The 26384-nt window shown below is 41.7% G+C and overlaps 1 protein-coding gene across 2 annotated transcripts in view; it reads left to right on the top strand.

The window, feature by feature from the left end:
• The first annotated feature begins 12774 nt into the window (after nucleotides 1–12774).
• The window catches only part of LOC127655119 (discoidin, CUB and LCCL domain-containing protein 2-like), a 43719-nt gene continuing 30109 nt past the window's right edge, over nucleotides 12775–26384 (top strand). The window contains exons 1-2 of one of the 2 annotated variants that reach the window (XM_052142751.1): nucleotides 12775–13051; nucleotides 25983–26204. In XM_052142751.1, the coding sequence (XP_051998711.1) occupies nucleotides 12946–13051; nucleotides 25983–26204 (328 nt within the window). In that variant the 5' untranslated portion in view covers nucleotides 12775–12945. Of the gene's footprint in view, nucleotides 13052–25979; nucleotides 26205–26384 lie in introns of both variants that reach the window. The other variant, XM_052142750.1, reaches the window with a different exon arrangement.

Below are 26384 nucleotides of genomic sequence, written 5' to 3'. Positions count from 1 at the left end.
TCCTGGACCACTAGCGTGGCCATCGCCTGCCCGAGCGCTTGCGCTGTGACCTTCGTTGCTCTCAGGGCGAGGTCGGTCGCTGAGCGCAGTTCCTGTAGCTTGTCGGGATCAGGGCCACCCCCGTGCATGTTGCGTAATGCTTTGGCTTGGTGGACCTGCAGGAGAACCATGGCATGTAAGGCGGAAGCGGCGCGTCCGGTGGCGCTGTAGGCCTTCGCTGTCAGCGAGGAGGTTGCTCTACAGGTCCGGGAAGGGAGTACGGGGCGACCTCGCCAGGTGGTAGGGGTTCCGGGGCATAGATGGATCCCAACCGCCCTATCCACCTGGGGAATCGCCGCGTACCCGTGGCGCGCTCCACCGTCGAGGGTGGCGAGGACGGATGAGCCTGTGGCGGTGTGACGAGTGGAGAGGGGTGCTCTCCACGAAGACGTCAGCTCGTCATGCACTTCCGGGAAAAACGGAACCGGGGGGCTGTGAGCGGCGCCCAGACCCCAGGAACCAGTCGTCCAGCCGTGATGGCTGTGGGGAGGATGGAGGGTTCCAGTCCAAGCCCACGCTGTTGGCTGCCCGGGAAAGCATGTCGGTCATCTGTGCGTCGGCCTCAGCCTGGGCGTGCAGGCCCGAAAGCGGCAGCCCAGGGGAGTCCTCAGCATCAGATACCACGCCCTCCGATGCCGCGGCGAGCTCATCTGCTTCCATCGCCTCGAGCACGGACGGGTGGTCCGAGGGGGCGTACCTGGCGGAGCTGCACCTGCTGCCATCCCCAAATCGCCTCCATCGCCAGCCGCATCGTCCTCAATCCCGTGGGAAGAAGGAGCAACACGGGGGGCGGCTGGAGTAGCTTGCTCACGGTTGTAAGCAAGCCGTGACCGCAACGTTGTCATGGTCATGTTCTCGCAGTGAGAATATGAACCATCCACAAACGCAGCCTCGGTGTGATCGCTACCTAGACACACGAGACAACGCCTGTGGCCGTCTGAAGCGGAGAGCACAATACCGCATCCAGAAACAACACAGGGGCGAAAAGGCATCTTTATAAAGACGCGTCCTTAAAAGGACGTTCAACGCAGCTGTGTTTTGCTCTTTTAGAGGAAATTACTCTTTTAAATAAAATCACTCTTTTATGAAAAAAACTCGTGAGAGTTCTTTAATCTGCGCTGTCGAAGTGCCCAGGGACAGGAAGTGCACAGCCGTGCAACTGGAGAAAGCCGCTGTTGTGTGCCGTAGAATCCAACAGCATGCAGCAGAGGGATAGCAGGAACTGCAGCAGTTGCAGACACGACCATCGGCTCCAAAGAAATTTTCTGAATGAACTCCCGTATTTGCGCCGCTTAAATACCCGTATGTCCGGGGGCGGGACATGCAAATACTGGTTGCCAACTCTCATTGGCCTTTTTTCATAGTTCAGAGGTGAATATCGCGCTCAAGAGAGACCCCTAGTGTCGCTTCTCTGACACAACGTGGAGAGAGCGACAGAAGGGGAACTCATATTACTTACTTTGTTCTGCAGAACACTAACAAATAATTTTTGATCGAGATATGATATGAATATATCAATACAATGCAAGTCAGTGGGCTCCAAAAAGGACATAAAGGCAACATAAAGGTAATCCATATGGCTTCAATGATTTAATCCATGTCTTCTGAAGCGATCCGATCAGTTTTGGGTGTGAAACTAACCAACACGTAACTCCTTTTCACTATAAATCTTGACATCTTGACATAAGTGTGAGCTGGGGTCGGTCACTTTTCATGTTACTCAGACAGTCAATTGATCTCCAAGTGGGCGGGTCTACCAGACTTTATGCCAATTGTCAGAATTCTGGATCTGAATGACTGTGCCTCAGAGAAATCCTTTGGGGTGACCTTAAGCCTTTTTTACAGCATACTTATTTTTTTAGCCCTTAATGTAATCACCCTGAAAACAGCTGTCACATACAAAGACAAAGACAAAGACAAAGACAAAAGTGTAAATACACTTTTACACATACATATCCCAACAGCAAATCAGACACAACCACTGTGACACTGCAAACCAAATACCACAGATACATGCGCTCACTTAGTCATAATTCATATGTCATACACACAAATTCTTGTTGTTTTTAAATGTGCAAACAAAGTTTGGCTTGAATTGGCTTAACAAACCCATACACTATAGCAAATCCCTTTCCTGAACTTTTAGCATCCATATTAGCCAAGAAAACATAAGCCATTTTATTTCTAAACGTAACAATATACATACAGTGGCTGTTCCCTATCTGTCACTCACTTGTAGTTGTGTCAATGTAGTGACACTAGGGGTCGCTCTTGGGAGCCCCAAACACCTCTGATCTTTGATGACTGGCTGATTCTAGCTCACTCTCGAGACCTGTTGTGTGTGCACAGGTACCTGATACTCAGGCACATCAGCCGGTTGGGGTCAACTGGGAAAAGAGCAAGCTCTTCCCGGTCAGAGCATCTGGAGTTAGACTCGCTCTCTATGATAGCGTGCCTCTCGGACGAGCATGCACAGTCGGTGCTAAGCTGTCTGAAGTTATTCAGGCAGAGAACAGCGGTCCCACTAAAACAGTTTCAGAGGCTCCTGGCGCAAATGGCATCCTTGGCGGTGGTCACGCTGCTCGGGTTGATGCATATGAGACTGCTCCAGCACTGGCTTTAGACTCGAATCCCGAGATGGGCACGGCGCATGGCTCGCACCGCGTGGCCATCACGTTGATCTGCCGCCACATGTTCAGACCTTGCATTTCTGCAGGCAAATCTACAGGCATGTTGTTGATATGACAGATTATGTTGTCTAAGAACTACATAATAATGTACAGTATTAACCATTGCTAATTTGACTGAATCTACATGACAAGAACATGAAACATCTAGATTTCTAGTGCTGGCTTGAGTTCCTCTCTGTGGTCTGCTCAAACTTCAGTTGTAGAGGATGTGTTACGCCACAGTGGTCAAACGAATCCAGCCGAATCTTCCCCCATATTAAACAAATGCCTCCATAGCATTGAGACTGACAGGTGGCAATCTCGAGGTTAAAACCCTTTACACCCTGAAGCCATTTAAGGATTTCATGCATATATGACATACCCAAAAGAAAGCGCTTATAACTCTAAAAATAACAAATGCAAAGTAGGTCAAATGCATGGTAAACAATTTGAGAAAACCTTTCAAAATTTGAAGAAAATAAATTTTGATCACTCTCAAAGACTCTCGTGATATAACACTGCTGACAAAACACACAAAACATGAGCGCAAAATTACCCTTTTCAGTTATTATTCATGTTTTACATCATACCTTTTAGACCATAAGTATGGATGGTCATAGCATTAACTTTGGTGTTGTTCTCCAACATGTCAGCTATATCAGGAAAAAAAAATGTGTTGATTGTACAATGCAAACCAAAGATATAGCATTTGGAACCATGGTTCCCAAAGTGGACTTTTATTTATCAAAATGTACAAAGACATCTCCAAGCAAGTTTTATTGAACACTAAAACATATGTGAATAAATTAAAACTATGAATTAAAAAAAATCTCAAAAGATTAAACTAAGCCCATATTGATAAAATTCAGATCACTTTGGCTTTCTATTTTATCATTTCATAAAATGTGCAGTGAGTGCCCTCTTGTGTAATCTATGTATGTGCGATCTGGGTCTGGTGAACCCAGGTAAAGTCAAGTCAATTTTATTTGTATAGCGCCTTTCACAACACACATCGTTTCAAAGCAGCTTTACAGAAGATCAGCATTAACAGATGATAAAACTGTAATGTCTATAAAGTCGGTGAATCATCATTGTGCAATTTAGATAAAATACGATTCTTAATCGTGTTTAAAAATAATTCAATAATAATTTTATTAATAATCCTAGTGAGCAAGCTGTAGGCGACTGTGGCAAGGAACACAAAACTCCATAAGATGTAGATTAATGGAGAAAAATAACCTTGGGAGAAACCAGACTCACTGTGGGGGTCAGTTCCCCTCTGGCTAACATTATGAATCAAATGTAAATATTACTTATGTATTGTTAAAATCATGGTTTAAAATAATTAAACTAAGTAAGGGTTAAGGGTCAGTGTTTAAACATTGATTGTGTTTGAACTGTAAGATTAATGACCACAGTCACTGAAGTCCATCTTGATTAATTGCAGAAGTTCACATAGATGCAATTGTCCTTGTTAATTGGCTGATGAAGGCTTTTGTTGGCAATAGTTAGTCTATGCATTCCATTTCAAGATCGTAGTCCATCAATAGACTGAGGTGATGCAGGTAGGAGTTGGCATCAGTTCATCATCTGAAGTCCATCATAATAGACTGAATGTGTCATGGGGACATTCCTATTATGGAATCTTATGGCACTTTTCCACTGCATGTTACGGTTCGACTCTCTTTACTTTTCTGAGCTTGCTTTTCCACTGCAGTTTAGTGTCGCCTCAACGTAGGTGAGATTATAGGCTGATCGTTATATTTGCGCTACCTCTACTGCCATGACATCATCTTAAACGCGACACAAAACAATAAACAATAACACGACTGATAGCTGTTAACTATTAGCTCATTGTGCTGCATACAGCAGTTGTTGCACGGTGATTTAACACAAGTGTAACAGTTAAATTGGCCTGGTTGTTTTAGAAGCAAGCTTCCAGAAGCTGGTCAACTAAATAAAGTGAAGCTTTCAAGCAGAGTATAGAGTTAACATCCTCCATCGTGGACTCCAGCCATAGCTGAGTCCAGGGCACTCTCCCTCCCTCAACAGCTAAGACACTTCCTGAAAGACTTTTTTGCATTTTTTCGTTCGTTGTTAACAAGAGGAACATCTGCACCTAGTTTATTGACCACGACGTGGTTTTGCACACAGCTGTTTCTTTTTACAATTCGAAAGTCGCGTGAACAAATTATACTGCTATTGTTGTTGCTAACTTTAAAACTAGCAGGTTGATGTCCCATGTCGCAAATCCAGTGATGCTAGTAGTGACGATTCTCTCTGACCAATTAGTGATCTGCAGGGTTTTGACATCCAATTTAGTATCGGCTCGGCTCACTTGGAACCTAGGTGATACTAAAAAAAGTGCCAGGTGCCAGGTACTATCCACAGTGGAAAACCCCCAAAAAGTGAGCAGAGTCGAGTTGAGTCGAGTTGTACCGTGCAGTGGAAAAGCCCCATTACACTCTCTAGACAGCCAATGAGGGTGAACTTACACATCTTTGACATAAAGGATCATGTTTCAGTGAATGGACCCCAGAGAAACTATCGCCATAGAGACGCCATTAGAGTTATTCACCGTAGCATGTTATGACACTCTTTGACTAATATTTCAGGATCTACTCATCATATTATGTCTAGTGTGGGCTTGTTTTATCCAGAGCCATCTGCTGTACGTTTTGATATGCCAATTTTTATACCATGCTTATTGTTCGTGAAGTTATAAACATCACAACATGTGATGATATTCTGTTTTCTCTGTTTATTATACATGTGCATTTCACACGCTAATACTCACTGTTGTTTGATCTCTGAGTGAAAAAAAATAGCTTGTTAAATCTTTTGATCTTTTTACTGGTTCTAAATATTATTGTTGTGATCGCAAATTTGCCAATTATAAAAATGGAACAGTTCTATTTATCAGCGAATTTAAAAGCAGTATTTGAGAATTGGTCAGATCAGCTATTTTCATTGTAAAGACAAGATACTAAGCTTTAAAACTATAACTAATTTGTGCAGATCAAGCAAGTGGTTGTTCAGTAATACCATAATATATATTGTTTTCATGTTCAGCACCCCCTCTCGGCCTGGTACCGGGCCACTCTGAGTATAAGAGGTTAAATGGGCATACTGTTTATTGGAATGAAGAGATGGATGAAGTGTGGGGTGATGTGAATGTGTGGGGCGGTGTTGGGGGTATATCAGGGAAGATGTGTCTTTGGAGGGCTGCGTTTACAGTGGAAATCCATGCTGGCTGGAAAGGAAAATACATATGAATTAGGAATGAGAAAGAGAGTCCTGATGGACATCACATAGAGAAAGAAAGAAGGAAGAGAGAGAGAGAGGTGGGGGTGGTGGTGGTGGGGCAGATGGACCAAGAGACAGAGATAAACTGAGAATGAGATTGATTTACCAAGTCTATCAATTTTATCCAAGTCTCTGGACTTCCTATCAGGATTGTAAGCATTTAGAGTATGTTCACATCAGCCTGGAGTTCAGAGGGAGTGTGCTGTATTTAGTCTATACATGTCGGATTCATGCATGTTCACTAATAAGAATCAACAGATGTCTAGAGCAATGAGAATATTGTCTTACCCATTGACTTTTGAAACATTTTGTGCCTCAAGACTTACTTTCAGCCTATTCTCTTAATAATTAAGTGACTGTGGTGACATTTTTTGCAAAATTATATTACTTGCTTCGGTTCTCGTCACGGCAGTTCCAAGGTGAAATCTGCAATGCGTGGTGCTAAAAAAGTACAAATTTCTCCCAAACAGATGACGGTTTTAAGGTTTACACTCTAATCAAGTTTTAAAAAGCTAATTTGAGATAATTTGAGGTTCAAATATTCAGTTGAGCTACTGTACAATTGAATTGTGCAAGAACAAGCTTGTACTTTTTTTATGTAATCCAAATGTTAAATGCTTTTTAAATCATGCACTATAATAAAAGTGTAAATGCCTGATGAATGTCGAGTGACTGAAATGTTGCTAAATAAAATGTGATACTTTTATGCAGAATATTTTCCGTTTCGTGACTTGTATTATGTTAAAATTATTTTGCCAAAATGTAGGTATAGTACAATCTAAGCATGTTTAGAATTTTTTTTTTTTTTACTCAAAACAAGAAAATTACTGAAAATACTCACCCTTACAAATATGCAGCAAGCTCATTTGCATGTGAAATTGATCAGTGTTGAATTTGCGGCAAGTTTGCAGCAAATTTGCCACAAACTCTCGATTTTCATAAGGGAATTCACATAAATGTTTCCTCCCTTCATTCATAACTTGTAAAAACAATGTTTACCTGTCATTACAAGCTCAAGTAGGCCTACATATATATTTGAAAATATGTCTATATAAGAAATAAATAGGCCTAGGTGAAAGTTACATTTGTGTTTGATTACCACAAAAGATTTTCTTTTCTTTAAATTAACTTACAAATTGAGGTTCCATTTAGGCACTTACAATGGAAGTGAAAGGGGCCAATTTATAAACATTAAAATACTCACTGTTTCAAAAATATGTGTGTTAACATGATTGTACTGTGATAAAATCACTTTTTCACCTTTTCTATGTAAAGTTATAGCCAATTGTACAACTTTGCTGCATGACGATGTAATGTCAACAAATCCTAAAACCCTAACATGACTGTAAAAATTACAATTTAAACAACTTTACAGCTCAAATAATACATGAGTTTTAACAGATTAATTATGTAAGTGCTTTTTAAAAAATGTAAGCTTTACATTTCTGCCTTTAAACCCTCCAATAATTAGCCCTATTTACTTCTGTTGTAAGTGCCTTACTGTAACTTTGATCAATAAATATTCTCTGTGTTTATGTATTTATATTAGTGAACTGTATTCTGTTTGTGTATGTGTGTGTTCTCCATATGTGCAGTGAAATATTTTTTGTGCCTGGGCCTCCCCAACAGATGTTAAAATCCTTGTTAAAGCTTGCATTGTAAATACTGGAGAATTTCATGTTATGTCATATAACATGAAATTCTCCAGTATTCATTTTCGAGAGAAAATCACATTTAGAAACTACAATTTTTATTGAAATTTAACTAGATTTTTTTCAAACAGAATATTTTTTTTTTTTCTGGGGTATTTCTAAAGTGTTGCTTGCTTGGGGGTTTTGGATGGAAGTCAAAAGTCAATGGGACGTTTCATCATATAACAGATGAAAATCATAAGTCTGATCACTTACTAAATAATATTCTGTAATAGCTCTTCTCTCCTCAACAAGACACACAATTTGAGGTAATGTATTATTTATGTTCTTAGCACAAAGATTGCAGGACAAATTATGTGCCAAAGTTTAATGCTTAGTGTTGGGGGTTTGTTCAAATCCCTAAACTTTTGAGAAATAGTGATAGTGTTATCTGCAATAAATGCATTAGTATAAATGTATAGCTGACTCAATGCACCCCTATCATAAAAATTTGGTCCTGGGCCCTATGAATTTAAGTGATGGCCCTGCCACAAAAATATCACATACCATCTGTTGCTCCTTCTTTAAGACAGCACTAAACAGATGTATGCATGGATGGCTGTGTGTGTATGTGTGCGTGCATGAATGCGTGTGGCAGTAATGGATGAACTTCAGATCACCCACCATGCCGGGCTTCATTTGGTCTCTGCCTCAAGTTTTTTTTTTAAATAAATAAAAATGTAGCATGCACATTCAGCAGTCTAGGGGCCACCCAACTGATGGTAAAGAACATACACATACAGAAACATAAACCACAGTGACCACCTTTGTGTCCACAGGTGACCACTGTCTGCTCAGATATTGAGGGGCTTTCAATTTCCATTGCCCTCTTAGCAGATACTGTGTTTAAACATGTCCACTCTGTTTAAACGAATGCTGTCAGTCGATTACAAATTTTAATCATGATTAATTGCATACTTTTTCGCAGTTAATCATGATTAAAAGTGCTGTAAGCAATTTTTTCACGGAAAGCAAAAAAATTGTCCTACGAATGAGGGGGCATGGCTAATTCAACAGCTCAGTCACGTGAAAGCTTCAGAAAGCTATAATCGCTTACAGCACCTTTAATTGTAGATTTTGAAAGTGCTGAAATTTGACTTTAAATGTACTTATTTTCCAATCAAAATGCATCTATTTCCTTCTTAGGAAAGAAAACAAAACAATATGTAACAATATAATGCTTCATTAACATTTTACAAACAAGGCCTTCCACAGTATAAACATAGAAATGCACTAAAATAGCACCAATTCAAATCACATCAAACATTTCCCAAAGTATATGTGGGAGTTTGACTAATTGAAAGAACTAGTCCACACATAGGTTGCATATTCATTGCAATGTACATTAAATCTCCACAATCGTAAAGCCACATTCTTGATTTGTGTCAGGGCATGAGCACCATCCTCAAGGGCTATGAACTCCACATGAAAAGCGTTTGCAGAAAAAAAAAGTCTCATTCTGCATTTTTGCTAATAAGGCAATGGAAAGTAATAAAACTACATGTACATTTATGTGACTGAGAAATGAGTAAGCAACAGCACATACACAGGGAACTTTGATATTTAAAATCCTCATAAGTCATGAATATTAGGAAACAATTTAACATAACCTCATGATGTAACCTGAGAAATAAAACTATTAAACACTATATCTCCCAAGTAATGTTTGAGTGATTTAAGCATGACAACCAATATACTGTAGGCTTCAACAGCCCTACCAGAAAACATATTCAAGCAGTATAGCAAGCAACTTTGCCAAACAGTTAACAATTAAACATCCACCCAGAGACTGCTGTACTGTCGCTGCTGTCCTGAACCAGCCGCATCTTCCCCAGCCACCACACACATGCCACACAGTAGCAGGCCCTTCTTTTCTGTACTTATGGACATTACGTAACTATGCATGGATGAATGACGTTAACCTGTGATTTTGCTACAAATTCGATTCAAAAGCTCAAAATAAAAATCATTATTGTAGACAAACCGTAAGGCAAGGAAAGGGATATTATCACTCAGTAATGGACTTTTGTTCATTTTAACTAAAAAATATCTTAAATAGTGCAGCTTTAAAAGAGAAGTTTAAGAAATAATTCATAGAACTTCATTTTTGTATTTAACTTGGAGTTTTACTTTTAACCTTTTAAAATTAAGACAGAATTATTTGAGATTATGAGCCATATCTAGCATGGTAGGAGCACATTAGATACTCTGGGTCCTTTTGTGTACTATTCAATGGAATGCTCAAAGCTAAGTCATTTGACAAATGTGCTTAGTGTCTCCCAGCTGCAGAGAAGTGCTGAAAAACAGACTGCTTGATCTGCATGCTTTGTGCTGCATGCTCTGCTGAATTCTTTGTTTTGAAATACTCTGTAAGTTAGCCACTGTGGTGCCGATGATCAATTTAGACTCTTAGAGGTCAGAGCAGCAGAAGAGATTCATTCTATCTCTTCTAAGCTAATGAGGCAGAGTGCCTAAAGAGATTGGAGAGCAATTTATGATGCAATGTGGTCAATGGCACCATTAACATAATGTACCAAAAGGTATGACAATACTATGGTTTTATCATAACAAAATGTTTTTTTTTTTTTGCCAAGAACCATGGCAATGTACCATGGTTGTTTTTAAAGCAGCTAAAATTACCATGTGATTACATTAATATTGTATTCATTCAGTACAAATTACAAAAAAATATGAAACAGTGGATTCCAAATGCCATAACAAGCATATAATGAAATATATATCCCACAGTATCTCATCACATGATAGAAAGTGAGTTCATCTCTGCTCTTAAATTAGAATTTTAAATTAGTTTTAAGTTATCTTAAAGGCTAAGGTTGGAGTTCTTAGCAAATTCTAAGATTCCAAGTTTAAGTAATTTGTCCACTAGAGGGTAGTCACTGGTCATCACTGGTCACAAGTGATTACACAGTAGAAAATGCTATTTCTATTATTGTCTAATTTGGTGAAAAACTTTATATTTTAATGCTTTGGAGTAAGATAGGCCTGCCAAACCAAAAAAAATATATAAAAGTGCAGTGTCGGGACCATGGTACAGTGATTGTATCTGATGGAAATACTATGGTACTCTAAGAAATATCATGACACTTATTTTTGTAACATGGTGTTTACCTGATACTATAAGATACTTCCAAATATGCCACTGTATTACAAATAATAATAGCCTTCCATGGTACCTTTTGGAATTTCTTTCATTGACTGAATGGCTTCTTTGGCCTTACCTCGTCTTTCCACTATGTGGCAGTCGTATTCTCTTTGAAATTTAACTAGGTGAAGCAGTCTTATACAACTAGATGGCGTCATTGTGTGAGGATTTACAATTAATGACGCCCTACACACACACGCACGCACGCACGCACACACAATGTGGACGTACAGAGAGAAGACTGATAAGATAACAGCCTTGCTGAAAGACTCTGATTCACCACAGAGCTATCCCAAGGTCAGAATACTGAAAGAAAATTAGTAGACAGAAAGCATTAGTGGGCATTAAGCAAAAGAGAGAAAAAGAAAAGGCCTTCCTTTGGTCCAAGGGAGAGAAACACCAAAAAGTTAAACACCTCTTAGAGTCAAATCTTAGGCCTTAGCACAATATGAACAAACTTGTTTAATATGAGGCGTTTAGAGGAGAAATAATATAATTTTTACACCAGTAACAGAAGTTCATCACTGTCTGATTCTGTGAAGGATGGCACCATTTTAATCAATAGCGAGGAATTGGGAAATGTTTGCCACTATTTTAAACTTGTCTTTGTGTGAGAGAAAAAAAAATGACCTTCTCATTTTTAATATTCTTCTATTGATCTTACTTGACTTTTTTGTTTATCAAAATAAATTTCTGAACATATCAGATGTGGCCAAAATCATGAATCTGTGTTGTGGCTGACAGTTTTTGTATATAATGTAATGCAACTTGGAATTTGCACTAAAATAATGGATGTGTTAACAGTCAAAGCCTATGCAGATGTATTGAAACTACCCAAGGGTTCTTTGATGTGAAGGATCGGATTCTTTTTTCAGCTTTTTTTTTTTTCATCTGCACTTTTTTCTCTTTACACATTTCAAGGAAATGTGACATGGACTCACCAAACCACTGATCCCATTTAAAATAAATCTTATAATTATTTGAGCTGTTCACATAACTTTTCCCCCAGTGATTCTTTAAGAGAAAATCTTAAGAGAAAATGGGCATCATACATCCACCATTCTAAGCACTTAAACAAAGGGCATAACAACACATGCACAGCTTTTAAAGTATTCATAGGCCAAGAATGATTATTATTATTGTTTTTTTATTTTTTTTACCCATGACAAGTTTGTTTTCTTGTATGATGTTTGATGATGATGATTTACATTTGCATATTTGATAATTTTTCTAACAAAGCCATCACAATATATTATTTTTGCCTTTTTTTAATTACTTTTTTGTACACAACTTACTTCTCTATTAATAATAGCTAATCTTTCATTAAAACAAAAACAAACCTCTGACATTAATCTTTTGAAATAGCATGTTCTTTACAGTGGCTTTAACGATAAAAAAAAATGTCTTCTGACATTATATATCAACAACAAGGCCATAATAATTTATCATTTATGTACAACTTTTGTCTTCATACATTATTACTTTACTATTGTAAATATTTTTTTAAAACATGGAAAATGTGTTTTCTTGCATATTGTTAAATCTTTGTTCATTGTTCAGAGTATTCTATTCTATTCTATTATAAAAATCAAAAAACTTATTTTGTTTATAGAGAAATGTGACATTTATATTTATATTTGATTTATATTTGCTCATTTATATGTTTTTTTATCTAACAAGGACATACAAATTTATTATTTATGCACTTTTTACATACAAAAACACTTTTCTATTACAATAGATGACAAATTTGTTTTCTTGCATAATGTTGAACTTTTGTCCAATGTTTAGAGTATATCTTTCAGTAAAACAAAAACAAACCACTGATCTTTCCCTATCCACAACAATTCATGGAATACCACAGAATTCCCATCTAGGGGCCGCTGTGTGGTGGGAGGAGCGGAAGTTGAGGAAGTCGTGTAATAGAACTGGGGGATGAAGAGCCCGTGTTTGTTCTAAAGGTGAGCCGCAGAAGAGTTCAGGGAGCGTCAATAAAACCATCCCGATAGTACACATACACACTCGCGGCTGGATCAGAACACGTTTGCATTATGCATTCGGACTGCAGGCTGCTGGGATGGACGCGTCGGTAATGGTGGGCAGAGGGACCGGAGGGACTGCGGTCGTCATCCTGATCGTCTTCATCCTCCTCCTCGGTGCCAGAAGCTCTTGGGCGCAGAAAGGTACGTGATCATCCCGCGCCGGTTTTAAGGTTTTTATGAATTGGGATAACGTCTCTTAAACCACCCCACCACTACATCTGGCTTTGAGAGTAATTACGGTTTCACAACAAACACTCTAGGTGCTGTGGTCTAGTGGGTACAGATCTGGGGTGGTTACTGAAAGATTGTAAGTTTATATCCCAAAAGGAGTCGTGAAATTTCACCATTAATTTTCTTGATCAAGACATAATCCCACTAACAACATTTAACCAAGACACTTAATCAGGAAGTCTGAAATTTTCATGAGTTTACTGCAACAAAGTTTGCTTAAAAGCATCACTAAATAACGAATTTGCGTTGTGTATGCACGCTTGATTAAAGTGTTAGGGGCCGTTCATACCGAACGCGTTTTTGCGCTTTAAAAAGGCTAAACGCAACAGGACGCAGGTGCCTCGATAGACAATTCTTTTTAACCTGACATTGCGTCTAAAAACGCGGCGCAACGGTCAAGGACGTCCATCTAGCGCATGTTTACATAGGTATACGATTGAAAAACAGCACCAACGGACGTAAAATTTTACGTGTTCATCGTGAACGGCTACTTTCATTGTTGTTTTTTTGCAACAGCTGGAGCAGCAGAAAACGTGATGACGCAACGCCTTACATGGGCTTACCGCAGCTCCCTCTTCTTTTCCAAATATGTAGTGAGTGCATGTGCATTCTGTAAAGCCCCTGTCCAAACTGAAAGCTATCGCATTTAATCAAAGCAACTAGTTGTACACTTATTATAGGTTCAGTCCTTCTAGTGTAATCTGTGGATAAGTGTCTCGATCAAGAGCACAGTGGATAGAGTTCCTGGAGCTGAACTGGGAGAGCATGGCATCATCAATGCCATTGGTTCAGTTCCAATTCTGATAAAATGTATATGCAGAATTTCAATGGACTGTAAGTTGATTTTAATATTAGTAAATACATGCAATCATTGTATTTTAAACATTGGGCTACATCGTCTTGTTTTTAAATGGCAGGACAAACATTGGGTGCTGAAAATATACAACTCACTTGTTGTTTTCTGTGCAATTATTTTCTGGTTGTTGGGAGAGTAGGGGATTTTCAGCCATTTGGACATTTGTTTGTGGGTTTGGTTTGTGCATAAATGGTCATTCAAATTGACAATACAGTGAAATCAAATTGTATTGATTGGATGTCTTTTGTAAGGATTTGGTTTAGGGTTGGTTGCTTGTAATTATGCATAATTGACTGTTATTACTATAGTTAATACATGTATTGTGCATAGCAAAGACACTAAAATAAAGTGTTACTGAAAATTCTTGTCAGAAACCGAAAATCATAGACACACAGGGCCAAAAACCCCCAAAATATTTTTTTTAAGTTAGAGATTTGCTATGGCGATCGACTAATCGGCTAGTTGTCCAACAACTGACTAGTCGATTAGTGGGTCAACTACTAACATTCATATTTTTAGTGGTAGTGGTTCTCTTTCATCATCTCGTGTTCGAGATCCACCTATGGGAAGGGCATCCGTACCTGACCTCTGCAGAAGCATCCAATTGCACCAAGTCTGGCTAGACAGACAGAAGCGCGTGTCCTATGCTCGGTAAGGTCCCGCCCCTTACCTAAGGGCATATAACAATCTGCACGCGCTGCTGCTCCTCAGTTGACATTCGCTTCTCGCGACCTCTGTTTTGTACTCAGCTCGGTTGAAATTAGAGTTTTTCACTCACCCGTCTACAGGAGGATACATCGCACAGATCAGCCTCCGCCTGACGTGATTAACCTTTTTTCAGCCAACTTAGCTGTTTATTGTTTATTGCAAGCCGCCCAAGCTCGCTCTAAACTACCACCAGGCTGCCCGCCTTTTCTCTCTCCTGCTCCACGCAAGGATTTTTCGGAGTTTTCGAACATTTATGGCATTTTCTAAGCCTCACGGCCTCCTCTGGGGGCAGCCTATCGCGTGCCTGCCCGGCCGCGTGCGGTGCCCTCATCGCAGCCAAGGATTCCCATCCTTTATGTGTTGTGTGCATGGGTCTCAAACATGCGGAGGAGGCTCTAGAGTTTCCGGAAAACTGTAGCCACTGCCTGGCGTTGCCTAAAAACTCCGCCGCCGGAGGCTCAAGGTCGCCGCTACCCAGTGCACCGACCTCGAACTCTCCGACTCCGATGGGGGTAACGGTGATGACGACGCGCTCCTGGTTTCCTCCGGGCGCGGCCTCGCTCAGCTGGGCTGATCAACACAACCCGAATTTCCTGAGGAGATTCTCTCAGTGGACCCCTCGTTCAGCCAATGAGCCGGCTGGTTCTGGTGACTACGACGATGCGGGCCTTCTTGAAGGTTCGGAGGACGAGGATGCCATCCCGTCTTCTGTGACTCAGGCTAACGCCCCTGCAGCCCTCACCCAGTCTGTCCTCATCGAGGTTTGTGAGCGGCAGCCGCTCGCCTCAATATCGAATGGCCAGCTTTACAAAGTGCCACTGACCAAGAGAGGGACGTGTATGACGGAAACTCCTGGGACCCCCTCCAGGCTCGAGAAAACAACTTCTCCCCGTCCTTCCTGCATGCGCAAAGCATATGAGGTACTTTTGGGGGACCCGCTGGACCTAAAACACGGTCTCGCGGGCCTTGAAGTAAAGGACATGACGGCCCTTGGGATGGGTGACCCCCGCCATCGAGCCCTCTGTCGCCAGACACCTTAATCCATCTCAAGGTGGTCTACTTGCCCCCCAAACCTGTTCTCCGAACAAAATGGACCGGTTTTCTGCCTCTATACACCAGGCCTCTTACAAAGCCTCGGCCTTGGCCGTCAGAGCCCTCAATGTCTCCTCTCTTCTGTCTGCATACCAGGCTGAACTCCTGGTCGATATGGGGCAACAATTGGAAAAAGGGACCCCCACACCCTCTCTGTGGAAGGAGATTGTTACGGTGAATGACCTTGTTCTCCGTAATGCCCGCCAGGCCGTCCAAGCCTCGCGGGCGCTCTATGGCGTTCTCAGTGGCTGGAGAACGTGCTCTTTGGCTTAACTTGTCGGGCCTCCCTGACAGTGAGAAACGGCGCATTGCGGGTGCCCCTGTAGAGCCTGGCCAGGCTCTATTTGGCCCTGCCGTCGCTTTAATGCAACAGCGTTGCGACGACAAGAGGAAGGAGGACGAGCGCTAAAATTATGCCTCCCGAGGAGAGCGGCACCGCGCCAGGCACCACCACGCGACCACCCAACCCTCCTGCTTCGGGCGTCCTTTCCATTACCCCGGTAAGGCAAAGCCTCGGAATAAGCCACCTCATCAGCAGGGTAACCCGCCTTCTGCTAAGCCTTGGGGTAGAATGTCTTTCACGCGGCTGCGGCCAAGAAACCCCCCACTCTACCCCTCCGATTCTAAACGGAAGCGGCCGGCCTGATCCATGGCCTCAGGGGGCTTTGAGTCCACGTTCTCGGGCCACCAGCCCCCGGACTCTTGTTCGACCCTCCAAGTTCTCAAGAAAAGGAGGGTTTCACTCGGTGGGGTCAGCCCCCTACCAGTGGGTGCCCACCCTGTGTGTTCGGTTCAGAACCATGTGTGTTCCCCTGTTCAGCCCATATCAGGGAACTTCCATGTGCTGGAAGTGTTTACAGTGAGAAACAGTATGAGAGCAGTGTCACCACACAGCCCCTATTACATCTCTCCCACACACTCAATAAAGGCTTCGGCCCAAGTGTTTCAAAAAAGAAAAAGAACACAAAAAATCACAAAAATCCAGCACAGAGAGAGAACATCTCTCCACAACCCCTTATGTCGCCCCTATGTTGTCCACTAGATGGCGCCATTGTATTTCAAATGAGCAACTCGGGCATAAACGCAGCAATAAGCGCTTCCCGGCTCAAGTGGGCTCACTTGCGAGCCACACAACAGCTTGGCAGGCTGTGTCGGCTCCCGAGTGGGTGATTCGAACCATAACGAAAGGGTACAGGCTCCAGTTTGCCAGGAGACCTCCACCTTTCGGCGGCGTTATCTTTTCTCACACAGAAAAGAGCGCTGCACACATTCTGAAAGAAGAAATTTCCTCCCTCCTCGTGAAGGGGCGATTCAAGTAGTACCCCGAGATCAATGCAATCAGGGGTTTTACTCCCGTTATTTCCTAGTTCCAAAGAAGGACGGCTCTCTCCGTCCTATTATGGATCTCAGAGTGTTAAACAAACATTTGAGGAAATACAATTTCAGAATGTTAACACACGGCACACTCGCGCTCAATTCATCAGAACGACTGGTTCACATCAGTCGATCTGAAAGATGCCTTTTTCCACATCAATATGTACGCCCCGCACAGGAAATTTCTTCGCTTTGCCTATCAGGGCATATGCTACGAATTCACAGTCCTCCCTTTCGGCCTCTCGCTGAGTCCGAGGGTGTTCTGTCTATGTGCGGAAGCGGGCTTAGCGCCGCTGAGAATAACGGGTCTCAGGATCCTAACATACATAGACGATTGGTTAATCATAGCCAATTCCGGGGAAGAGGTGGTACAAGACACTCGCCGTGTGCTCACGCACATCACATCACTCGGGTTCAGAGTGAATGTGAGCAAGAGCAATTTCACACCTGCCCAGAGTGTTATATTCCTGGGTCTGGAGCTGAATTCAATCTCAATGCGCTGCGCCTTTCACAAGAACGCGTTCGCTCTCTAATGAATTGTCTATCACAATTCAAGGAGGGGACGAATGTGCCATATCGCAAGTGTCTCAGATTACAGGGTCTTATGGCATCAGCTATTCAAGTTTTGCCTTTGGGCCTTCTGCGTATGAGGGCATTCATGAAGTGGGTTTTATCCCTCCACTTCAGCCCATTACGCGACCTCTGCCGCTCTGTCACAGTGACGCTCGTGCACAGCAGCCTTGCGCCACTGGAGGAGTGCAGACATGTACGCACATGGGACCCCTCTCGGGGCTGTTGTGTTGCGAAAAGTGGTAACGACAGACGCGTCCTTAACAGGCTGGGGAGCCACTCAGGAGGGCAGGACGGTGAACGGTTCGTGGTCGAGCGAACTTCGTTCAGCCCACATAAATTATCTGGAGCTCATGACCGTATGGAAAGCTCTGAATCATTTTCTTCCCCGTCTGCAGGGGCATCATGTGCTCGTTCAGCTGCGACAATACCACTGCAGTGGCTCACATCAATCGCCAGGGCGGCATGCGCCGCCCAAGCTTCATGCCCTAGCTCACAGGCTTTTGGTGTGGAGCAGGCGGCACTTCCTGTCGTTACGGGCAACCCATGTTCCAGGTGTCCTGAACAGGGCGCGGACCTTCTGTCGAGGGGGAACCCGCTCTCACGGAGACTGGCGACTCCACCCCCAGATAGTGGGCATGTTGTGGGAGAAATTCGGAAGGCTGAACGTAGATCTCTTCGCCTCGCCAAAACTCCCACTGTCCTATGTTCTTCTCGCTAAGGGACGAGGACGCCCCTCGGCGTGGACGCACTTGCCCACCCGTGGCCCAAAGTGCTGCTCTACGCGCTTCCCCTGTGCCTGTTAATTCCTACCCTGGCCAGGGTGAGAGAGCAGGGCCTGTCCCTAATTTTGATAGCACCCAGGTGGCCCAAGGCACCATGGTTGGCAGAGATAATTCCTCTTCTGCATGCCCAACCGTGGCCCCTCCCTCTTCGCACAGACCTGCTGTCTCAGGCTGAACGGGAAAATATATCACCCACACCCGGACAGGGTGGCTCTGTGGGCTTGGCCCGTGAGAGGACAAACTTAAGCTCGATGGGGCTCCCCCACGGGTGGTTGCAACTATACAGAACGCTAGGGCTTCCTCCACAAGGTCCCTATATGACTGTAAGTGGCAAGTGTTTGAAGGGTGGTGTGATGAGCGTGGTTCAACATCATATCAGTGTTCAGTCTCTGATATTTTATGTTTTTTACAAGACCTTATGGATAAAGGCAGGACTTTTTCCACTATTAAGGTCTACCTGGCAGCTATTTCCGCTTGTCATGTTGGGTTTGATGGCTTAACGGCAGGGCAGCACCCCCTCATTCAGTAGATTTATGAAGGGTGCCCGCCGTTCTCTCCCAGTTACTAGAAGGACTGTCCCTGAATGGGACCTCTCCATGGTGCTGGAGGCTTTATGTCAGCCACCTTTTGAGCCCCTGGGAGGCGTTTCCCTGAAAATTCTGTCTTTTAAGACAGCGTTGCTCCTGGCCTTAGCATCAGCTAAACGTGTCAGTGACCTACATGCACTCTCTGTTCATTCCTCGTGCACTAAATTCCTCTTAGTGGAGATAAGGTTTTTCTTAAGCCTAACCCGGCCTTTATGCCGAAATGCTTCCCAGCATTCTCGTGTGAGGTAATGGAGCTTTCCGCTTTTCACCCTCCTCCTTTTTCATCTGAAGAGGATCAGAGGCTGAATGGTCTGTGTCCGGTCCGTGTCCTGCGGGCTTACTTGGATAGGACCAGTGCTTTTCGGAAGAGCAATCAGCTCTTTATCTCTTGGGCTCCTCCTCACTGGGAATCCCATTTCTAAGCAACGCCTCTCACATTGGCTTGTGGAAGCTATAATTTTGGCTTATGAATCTTCAGGAGTGCTGCCTCCAGAAGGCATCAGAGCCCACTCAACGAGGGGCATGGCCGCCTCTTGGGCTCTGTTCAGGGGAGTTTCATTGCAGGACATCTGTTCTGCTGCCAGCTGGGCTTCTCCCCATACTTTTGTACGTTACTACCGACTGGATGTAACCAGGACCCCGGTAGCTCATTCTGTCCTGGGGTGGGTTCTTCATAGCCCCTCCCTGTTGGTTCCTTTTTTCTTTATATATGTAATATATTTTATATATATATATATATATATATACATATATGAAGTAGGGAAAAAGGGGTAATGGGCCGGTTGGCTGTACACATTCATGTCACCGAGCATGCATTAACATTCCTGCTGGGTGTTGTCTTTACTGGGTGCTGCTGGGCTGATATTTATGTTTGTGCCACTAACATGTTTCTTCAGCTCTGCCAGTACACAGTTCTCACTTGTGTGCTTCAGGGTTGCCATGTGTGTAATTACGGGACGTGTCAAGCACCGCCTCCTTGGGGCGACCGTTCCCTTTTCTGGCTTGCAGGACCTCACTGTGAGTGTATTGGGCAATCGGGGAGCTGTCCATGTCTCCCATAGGTGGATCTCGAACACGAGATGATGAAAGAGAACAATAGGTTACTCACGTAACCCGGTTCTCTGAAACATCGAGTGGAGAGATCCACCAGCTTGCCCCGCTTGCTGCACGAGAAGCGTAATATTCTTACTGAGGAGCAGCAGCGCTGCAGATTGTTATATGCCCTTAGGTAAGGGGCGGGACCTTACCGAGCATAGGACACGCGCTTCTGTCTGTCTAGCCAGACTTGGTGCAATTGGATGCTTCTGCAGAGGTCAGGTACGGATGCCCTTCCCATAGGTGGATCTCTCCACTCGATGTTTCAGAGAACCGGGGTTACGTGAGTAACCTATTGTTTTAATGGGAGACAAATTAATTGAGAGATGCAGATTCTTTTGAGAGCAGTTTTGCGTGATTATAACTTGCTGTGCTTAAAAGCTTAAAATAATAGTCAGCACAGTAAAACACTCTGTAAGAAGTTTAGTCTCTTTAATGCTTTAAATTTAGTGCATTTATGCACCTCAGCTGTTTCAGCCATCAAAGTGCTGCATCAAAAACACATTACAAGATGGTAGTTGTCAGACATTAAATCCTCTGCTATGAGCAACATTCCCTTATTTGTGAGGTGCTATGGAGAGATTAAAGTCTTTTGCTGATTCTGTCGTACACTGCTTGAATAAATAGTTGCAGTTTAAACTGCTTGATGTCGTGAACTAGATGTGTACCTGCAATATTATCTTGCAGTTCTGTGTTTTTGAATCTGTATCGAGGAGCACCCAGACAAAATCTGCATCATTCTGCGTTCAGGATGCGCATAAGCGGTTTTGTGCAGCTCTGTATTGGAGCCTTTCTTTTTTTGCTAGTTTTGAGAAAACTAGATGTTATAGTTATTTAGCCTTTTTATTTGTGGATTATCCATATGTAACATATGTTGATGTGCTGTGCTTGGCATCTATATATCCCTCTATAGTAAATGGCATTACGTGACCATAACACTGACTAGTCGACTATAGGGTTGCAATGGAATGAGATTTCCATGGTATGATAACTATCTCAGAAAATATCAGGGTTTCACTGTATCATGGTACACGGTATTACACAATTATTATCAGTTACAATGACCCTTAAAGGAGTGAAAACAGAAGAGTTTGTTTGGTTGAACAAATGCTTTATTATACCTGAAACTTGAAACCATTTTCTTTAAAAAAAAAAGTCTCCCTTTTGAAAATAAGAAAGCTAACAGAATTATAATAATAAACCAAATTCTAAACATGATAAAAAATTGTACGTAACTATAACATGTTATATTACTAAAGCATGTTAGTTTACATGTGAGCATAGCATGTTAAATTAACTACTAAATACAAAAATAACATCAGCTGTGTGAGCTTTTAAAATAATGTCCTATGATTGTTAATAATTAACATATATACTGTAGGTTTGCAAAAGCACAGCCAGACTGCTCCTGTCTGTACCTTTAACTCAGAGGTTCTCAACTGGTTTTGCTTCAGGACAGATTTTACATTGGAAATCAAGTGGCGACCCACCATAGTAAAAACGTAACCTGTATTTAATGTATCCTGGGTCGCATTTCTTTTTATCGTGCATAGTTTTGTTAATGGTTTTCAAATACAAGTAAGTAAGGATGAGAGCAGACTTCACTCAGTGTATATAATGAATTTTAAGAGTGCTGGCCTAAAAGATAACATATAAAATAGACAAAGTGGCCGCCCTATGCATATATTGTTTATTTTGCACAGACGCGTTTCGGTGTGTGCCTTCTTCAGTGTCGCCGAAACGCGTCTGTGCAAAATAAACAGTATATGCATAGTGCGGCCACTTTGTCTATTTCAAATACAAGGACATGCAACAAGTGACATTATTTTTGTTGTTGACGTCAAAAACAAAAGCGACAGGAAGTTTTCTCTTCCCCCTTTTAAGAATTTAAGAGCATATTTGCTTATATGAGCCCATTATTATCCCGTTTGTTTCCTAATTTCAAACATAATTCAAACAGAACATACATATTACACAGGAGGAAAGGCTCCTCATTACCATGGTTAGGTGAGTGTAGCTAGTCTTAAATAATAGTAGTAATAATAACAAATTATAGTATTTATGAAAAAATAAATACTAGCTGAAACACATCTTGAAACTTTAACTACAACTGCCACTGTTGACATAAAATGAGGTCTAATAGATTCTATATTAAGATCATAAGAAACTATAACATTTTGTCAAAATATAACTGTTACTTTTACTTATGTAAAATCGTGAAACAGTTTTGTAAAGTTGATGATTTGTAATAATAAAAAAACAATAATAGCGCATAGCACAGTGTTGCTCTTTTCCTCCTCAGTGCTGTTTGGTATGTACGGGCTGCCTACTGTTTGAGAGATTCAACTTGTCTTCCTCCGTAATGCTTTAAAGGGGTCATGACATGGTTTTTTTTATTGTATTATTATGTTCCCTTAGGTGCAATTATAGTATTAATATATTTTTTTTTTAAGAAAAACTTTTAAAATCTAGTGATTTATGACCTTTTCCCACCCTGTTTCTCATCCTCTGATTCAAACAGTCTGTTTTGGGGGCGTTTTCCATTTAAGACTTCAGTGTTAACGCTCACTGTTATGATTGGCTAACGTCAGTGCCTATGTATCAATTATTGACGCTTCCAGCCAGAACAATATGCAAGTAAACTAAGTAAAAACACTGTGATTATTCATAATGAATGAAATTGCGCTTTAAAAAGTAGTTTAAAGTTTAAAATAGATTAGGCCTACTTACAGTTTAGCGTCGTCGTTGTTCCCAGAATAGTCGGCACGGACTTATCTTTGAGCAACAGTTTTCTGGCAAAGAAAGCATCATATTGAGATTTGTTCTCAAAACAGTCATCCTTAAAATGTACAGAACAAACGCTTAAGTTAACACTGCCGTGACTGGAACGTCCGCAAAAAATAAACTGCATCCATTTTTCCCTGACGCCTGGATCTTTCGGCAGCTTATTCAGAGGTTTTGTTTGACCACAGCCAGGAACAGCACATCTGTGTGGCATCGTAATTTTCCTGTGCACAAGTAGTCTCTGTCAGAGCTCGCTGTCCATCGACTGAACACTTGTGAGGCTCACGGCGATACGAAATGAGCGTAGCTGTCTTGCGCTTAAAGCGTAGTTATCTTGTGCTGGAGGCGGTCATATGCAAACGCTGTTATGTCACTTCTAACCGACACGTCACTTCTAACCATGAATCCAGAACGAGCTGTATTTTGAGCTTGATTAAATAAATGATTCGTTTAGAATGGGGAGGACGTCTTAAAATATTAAACTTGCAGGATGTTTTAATGATACAAAGACCTCTTATATACCAAAAGATCAAGGCAAATTTGGTTTCTCATGTCATGACCCCTTTAAACTAGAAAAGTCTCACTGGAATTTAATTTGATCACATCTGTTTTGAGGTCTGTGCACCGCAATATCGAGGGAAGCCCGGTTATTGCATGCGCGCCAGAGAGAAGAGCAGATCATGATCGCGAGCTGGTTCCGTTACATTTGTGCGTAAGTGCAGATGAGAAGCCTTTAGCTGATCGAAAAATTATCATTAAATCTGCCTCAGCAGTCCTAAATAGGCTATCACTTGGGCGGCCACCGAAATATCTTCAATGGGAGAACATGGCATAGTTCTTTCCCTGCTGTCCACGACCCAGTCCGAATAGACCTGCGACAAACCAGTTGAGAAACACTGCTTTAACTCACACACACACTCCCTTATTTCAGACCCCCTCACCTCACTCCTCTCTGACATTTTCTCTGCTGCATGTGTGTGTGTGTGTGTGTGTGTGTGGGGGGGGCAAGTTGACAAGTCTGACAGTCGAGGAGGAAAGGAGATGAGCATTCGCAGGTGAGATTCTCTGTCTGGTTGCATTTTGTTTCTCAATACTGTAGATAAGCAAATGTACATGGTATGAAAACCGTAAATCTTTCATGGTATACCATGAAACCGGTGTACTGCTGCAACCCTAGTCGACTAGTTGTTCAAACAACCGACCTACTAGTCGATAATAAATATTGGTAGTTTTGCCATTTTTTTTATTAGACTTTGTTTGGAATAATTGAACAAATTCTAAATATTATTATTATTAGGGGTACACTGAAACCGCTTTTTCTGTAACTTCAAATTTTATTCTAAAATAGAGTATAAAGAGAAAAATGACATAAATTACATTAAGAAAACCATTATTGTTGGGTACTTTAGTGGATAATGCGGCAGCAAAATTAACAGTTATTTTAGTGAAAATCTTCAGTGAACATAAAGCCAATTTCCCCCCACACATAGTGTGTTGACCTGGAATGTGGAATGGGTTCTGTTGTGGATCAATTTTGCGTTCATTTTAATTGTTATAGGATAATCACATTACTCTGTAAATTTTAATATTATTGTCATTTAATAATAATAAAGTTAGATAATTCAATGTTACAATTCCGTAAAATGTCATCATTTCTCATATTTAAAACCCTCTGGCTTTTATTTTGACTGAACATTCCATGAAGAACTTTGAGTTGCGTAAAATTCAGTCATGTGTGTCCGGCTATGAGTGTGTGTCAGCAACGTAGCACTGCTCATTCACTGAAGTGCTCTGTACGTGCAGGCCATATATTAACTTATAGTAAATCATAGCCTTTGCGATTCACAAAACTATGTATGGCTTCAAAATACTTTGAAAATAATGCATGAGTCATATGGACTTTGATGGTGCCTTTATGCTTCTTTAATGTCATATTGGAGATTTACAGTAATGGCAATTACACGTGCGGTCTAATTAAGGCATAAGACGTTGAGTCATAAGTCGAATTGCTAATTAGATGTTTTATATGTTGGTTTCAAATAAAACTGTCTTAAATTAGGACTTTGTTTTGTGAATTCTGCTCACCAAATTATTATTTTTTTTAAATCACATTCAGCTATTGGAACATGGTGTCACAAAAGGTCAATGTGGGGTCAACTGTATCTAATTACCAGGGCAACAATGGTGAAAATGTTCAACATATTTTTTTGTTGCCAAGACAACCAGTCATGTGTCTATACAGAAATTGTCTTTCAAATATAAACCTACACTTCAAAATATTCACTGGAGTATAAATGTGACATCTTGCTCCAGTCTTCCCTTCCATTGTTTGAAACAACTGAGCACACACTTTTCAATGCACAAAAGTTTAAAGGTTTGTATTGGTGGATTTCTGTACTGGAAACACTGCAGATTGTGTGTGTGTGTGTGTGTGTGTGTGTGTGTGTGTGTGTGTGAGTGTGTGTGAGTGTGAGTGAGTGAGTGAGTGAGTGAGTGAGTGAGTGAGTGAGTGAGTGAGTGAGTGAGTGAGTGAGTGTGTGTGTTGCGTGCGTGCGTGCGTGCGTGCGTGCGCAAGGCTGTTGTTTTTGCTTGGGGGGTCTGAATATTGTCCAGCACAGATTACATAACAACAGCACAAGCAGAGATTAATTTGGTGTGTAAACGCGTGACAGGCAGCACAAGCAGCTGCAACGCACTGCCATCTCATCTCTCTTTCTGCCTCTTTCTCTTTCCAACTTAAGATTTTACATCCAACAAGCTTTAAAGATAAATATTAGATGCATGTTGTGGCCACTTGGAGAATTAGGACATTTAAGCCATGTTTAAAAATGTATTATGTCATTGCACTAGAAATCAAAACATGAAACCGAGAGGCATTATTTGTGAAGAATGATAGCACATTTTAGCATGGATGAGGATTCATTTGCAAATCATTAAATCTATACTGATCTCTGCAGAGTGTTTGAGCATTTCTGCATGTGTTTCAGGAGACGGTTGTGGACATACTGTTCTGGGTGTGGGTACTGGGAGCTTGGCGTCTCTAGGGTATCCTCTGTCCTATCCCACACATTCTGTGTGTGAGTGGGAGATCAGTGTGACCACTGGACACACCATTCTTGTGCTCATCGCTGACCTTGACATCAACACAAATAACTGCCAGGTGTCTTACCTCAGACTCTATAATGGTGTCGGATCCGGACGAACAGAAATTGGTGAGAAACGCATACTGTACTAAGTCAATGTATTTTTGTTGTGTTGCTTTTTCTGGTCTTCGGTCACATTTGTCTTTTATAAATGGAGAAATTTACTTTAATTTGGGAAGAGAAAGCATAATAAGTTATTTAAGTTTCGATTAGTCATTCTAAGACTTATAATAATAATGGGATAATAAA

This window comes from Xyrauchen texanus, chromosome 14, assembly GCF_025860055.1.
Source record: "Xyrauchen texanus isolate HMW12.3.18 chromosome 14, RBS_HiC_50CHRs, whole genome shotgun sequence".
NCBI lineage: Eukaryota > Metazoa > Chordata > Actinopteri > Cypriniformes > Catostomidae > Xyrauchen > Xyrauchen texanus.
This window is presented reverse-complemented; position numbering and strand designations above follow the sequence as displayed.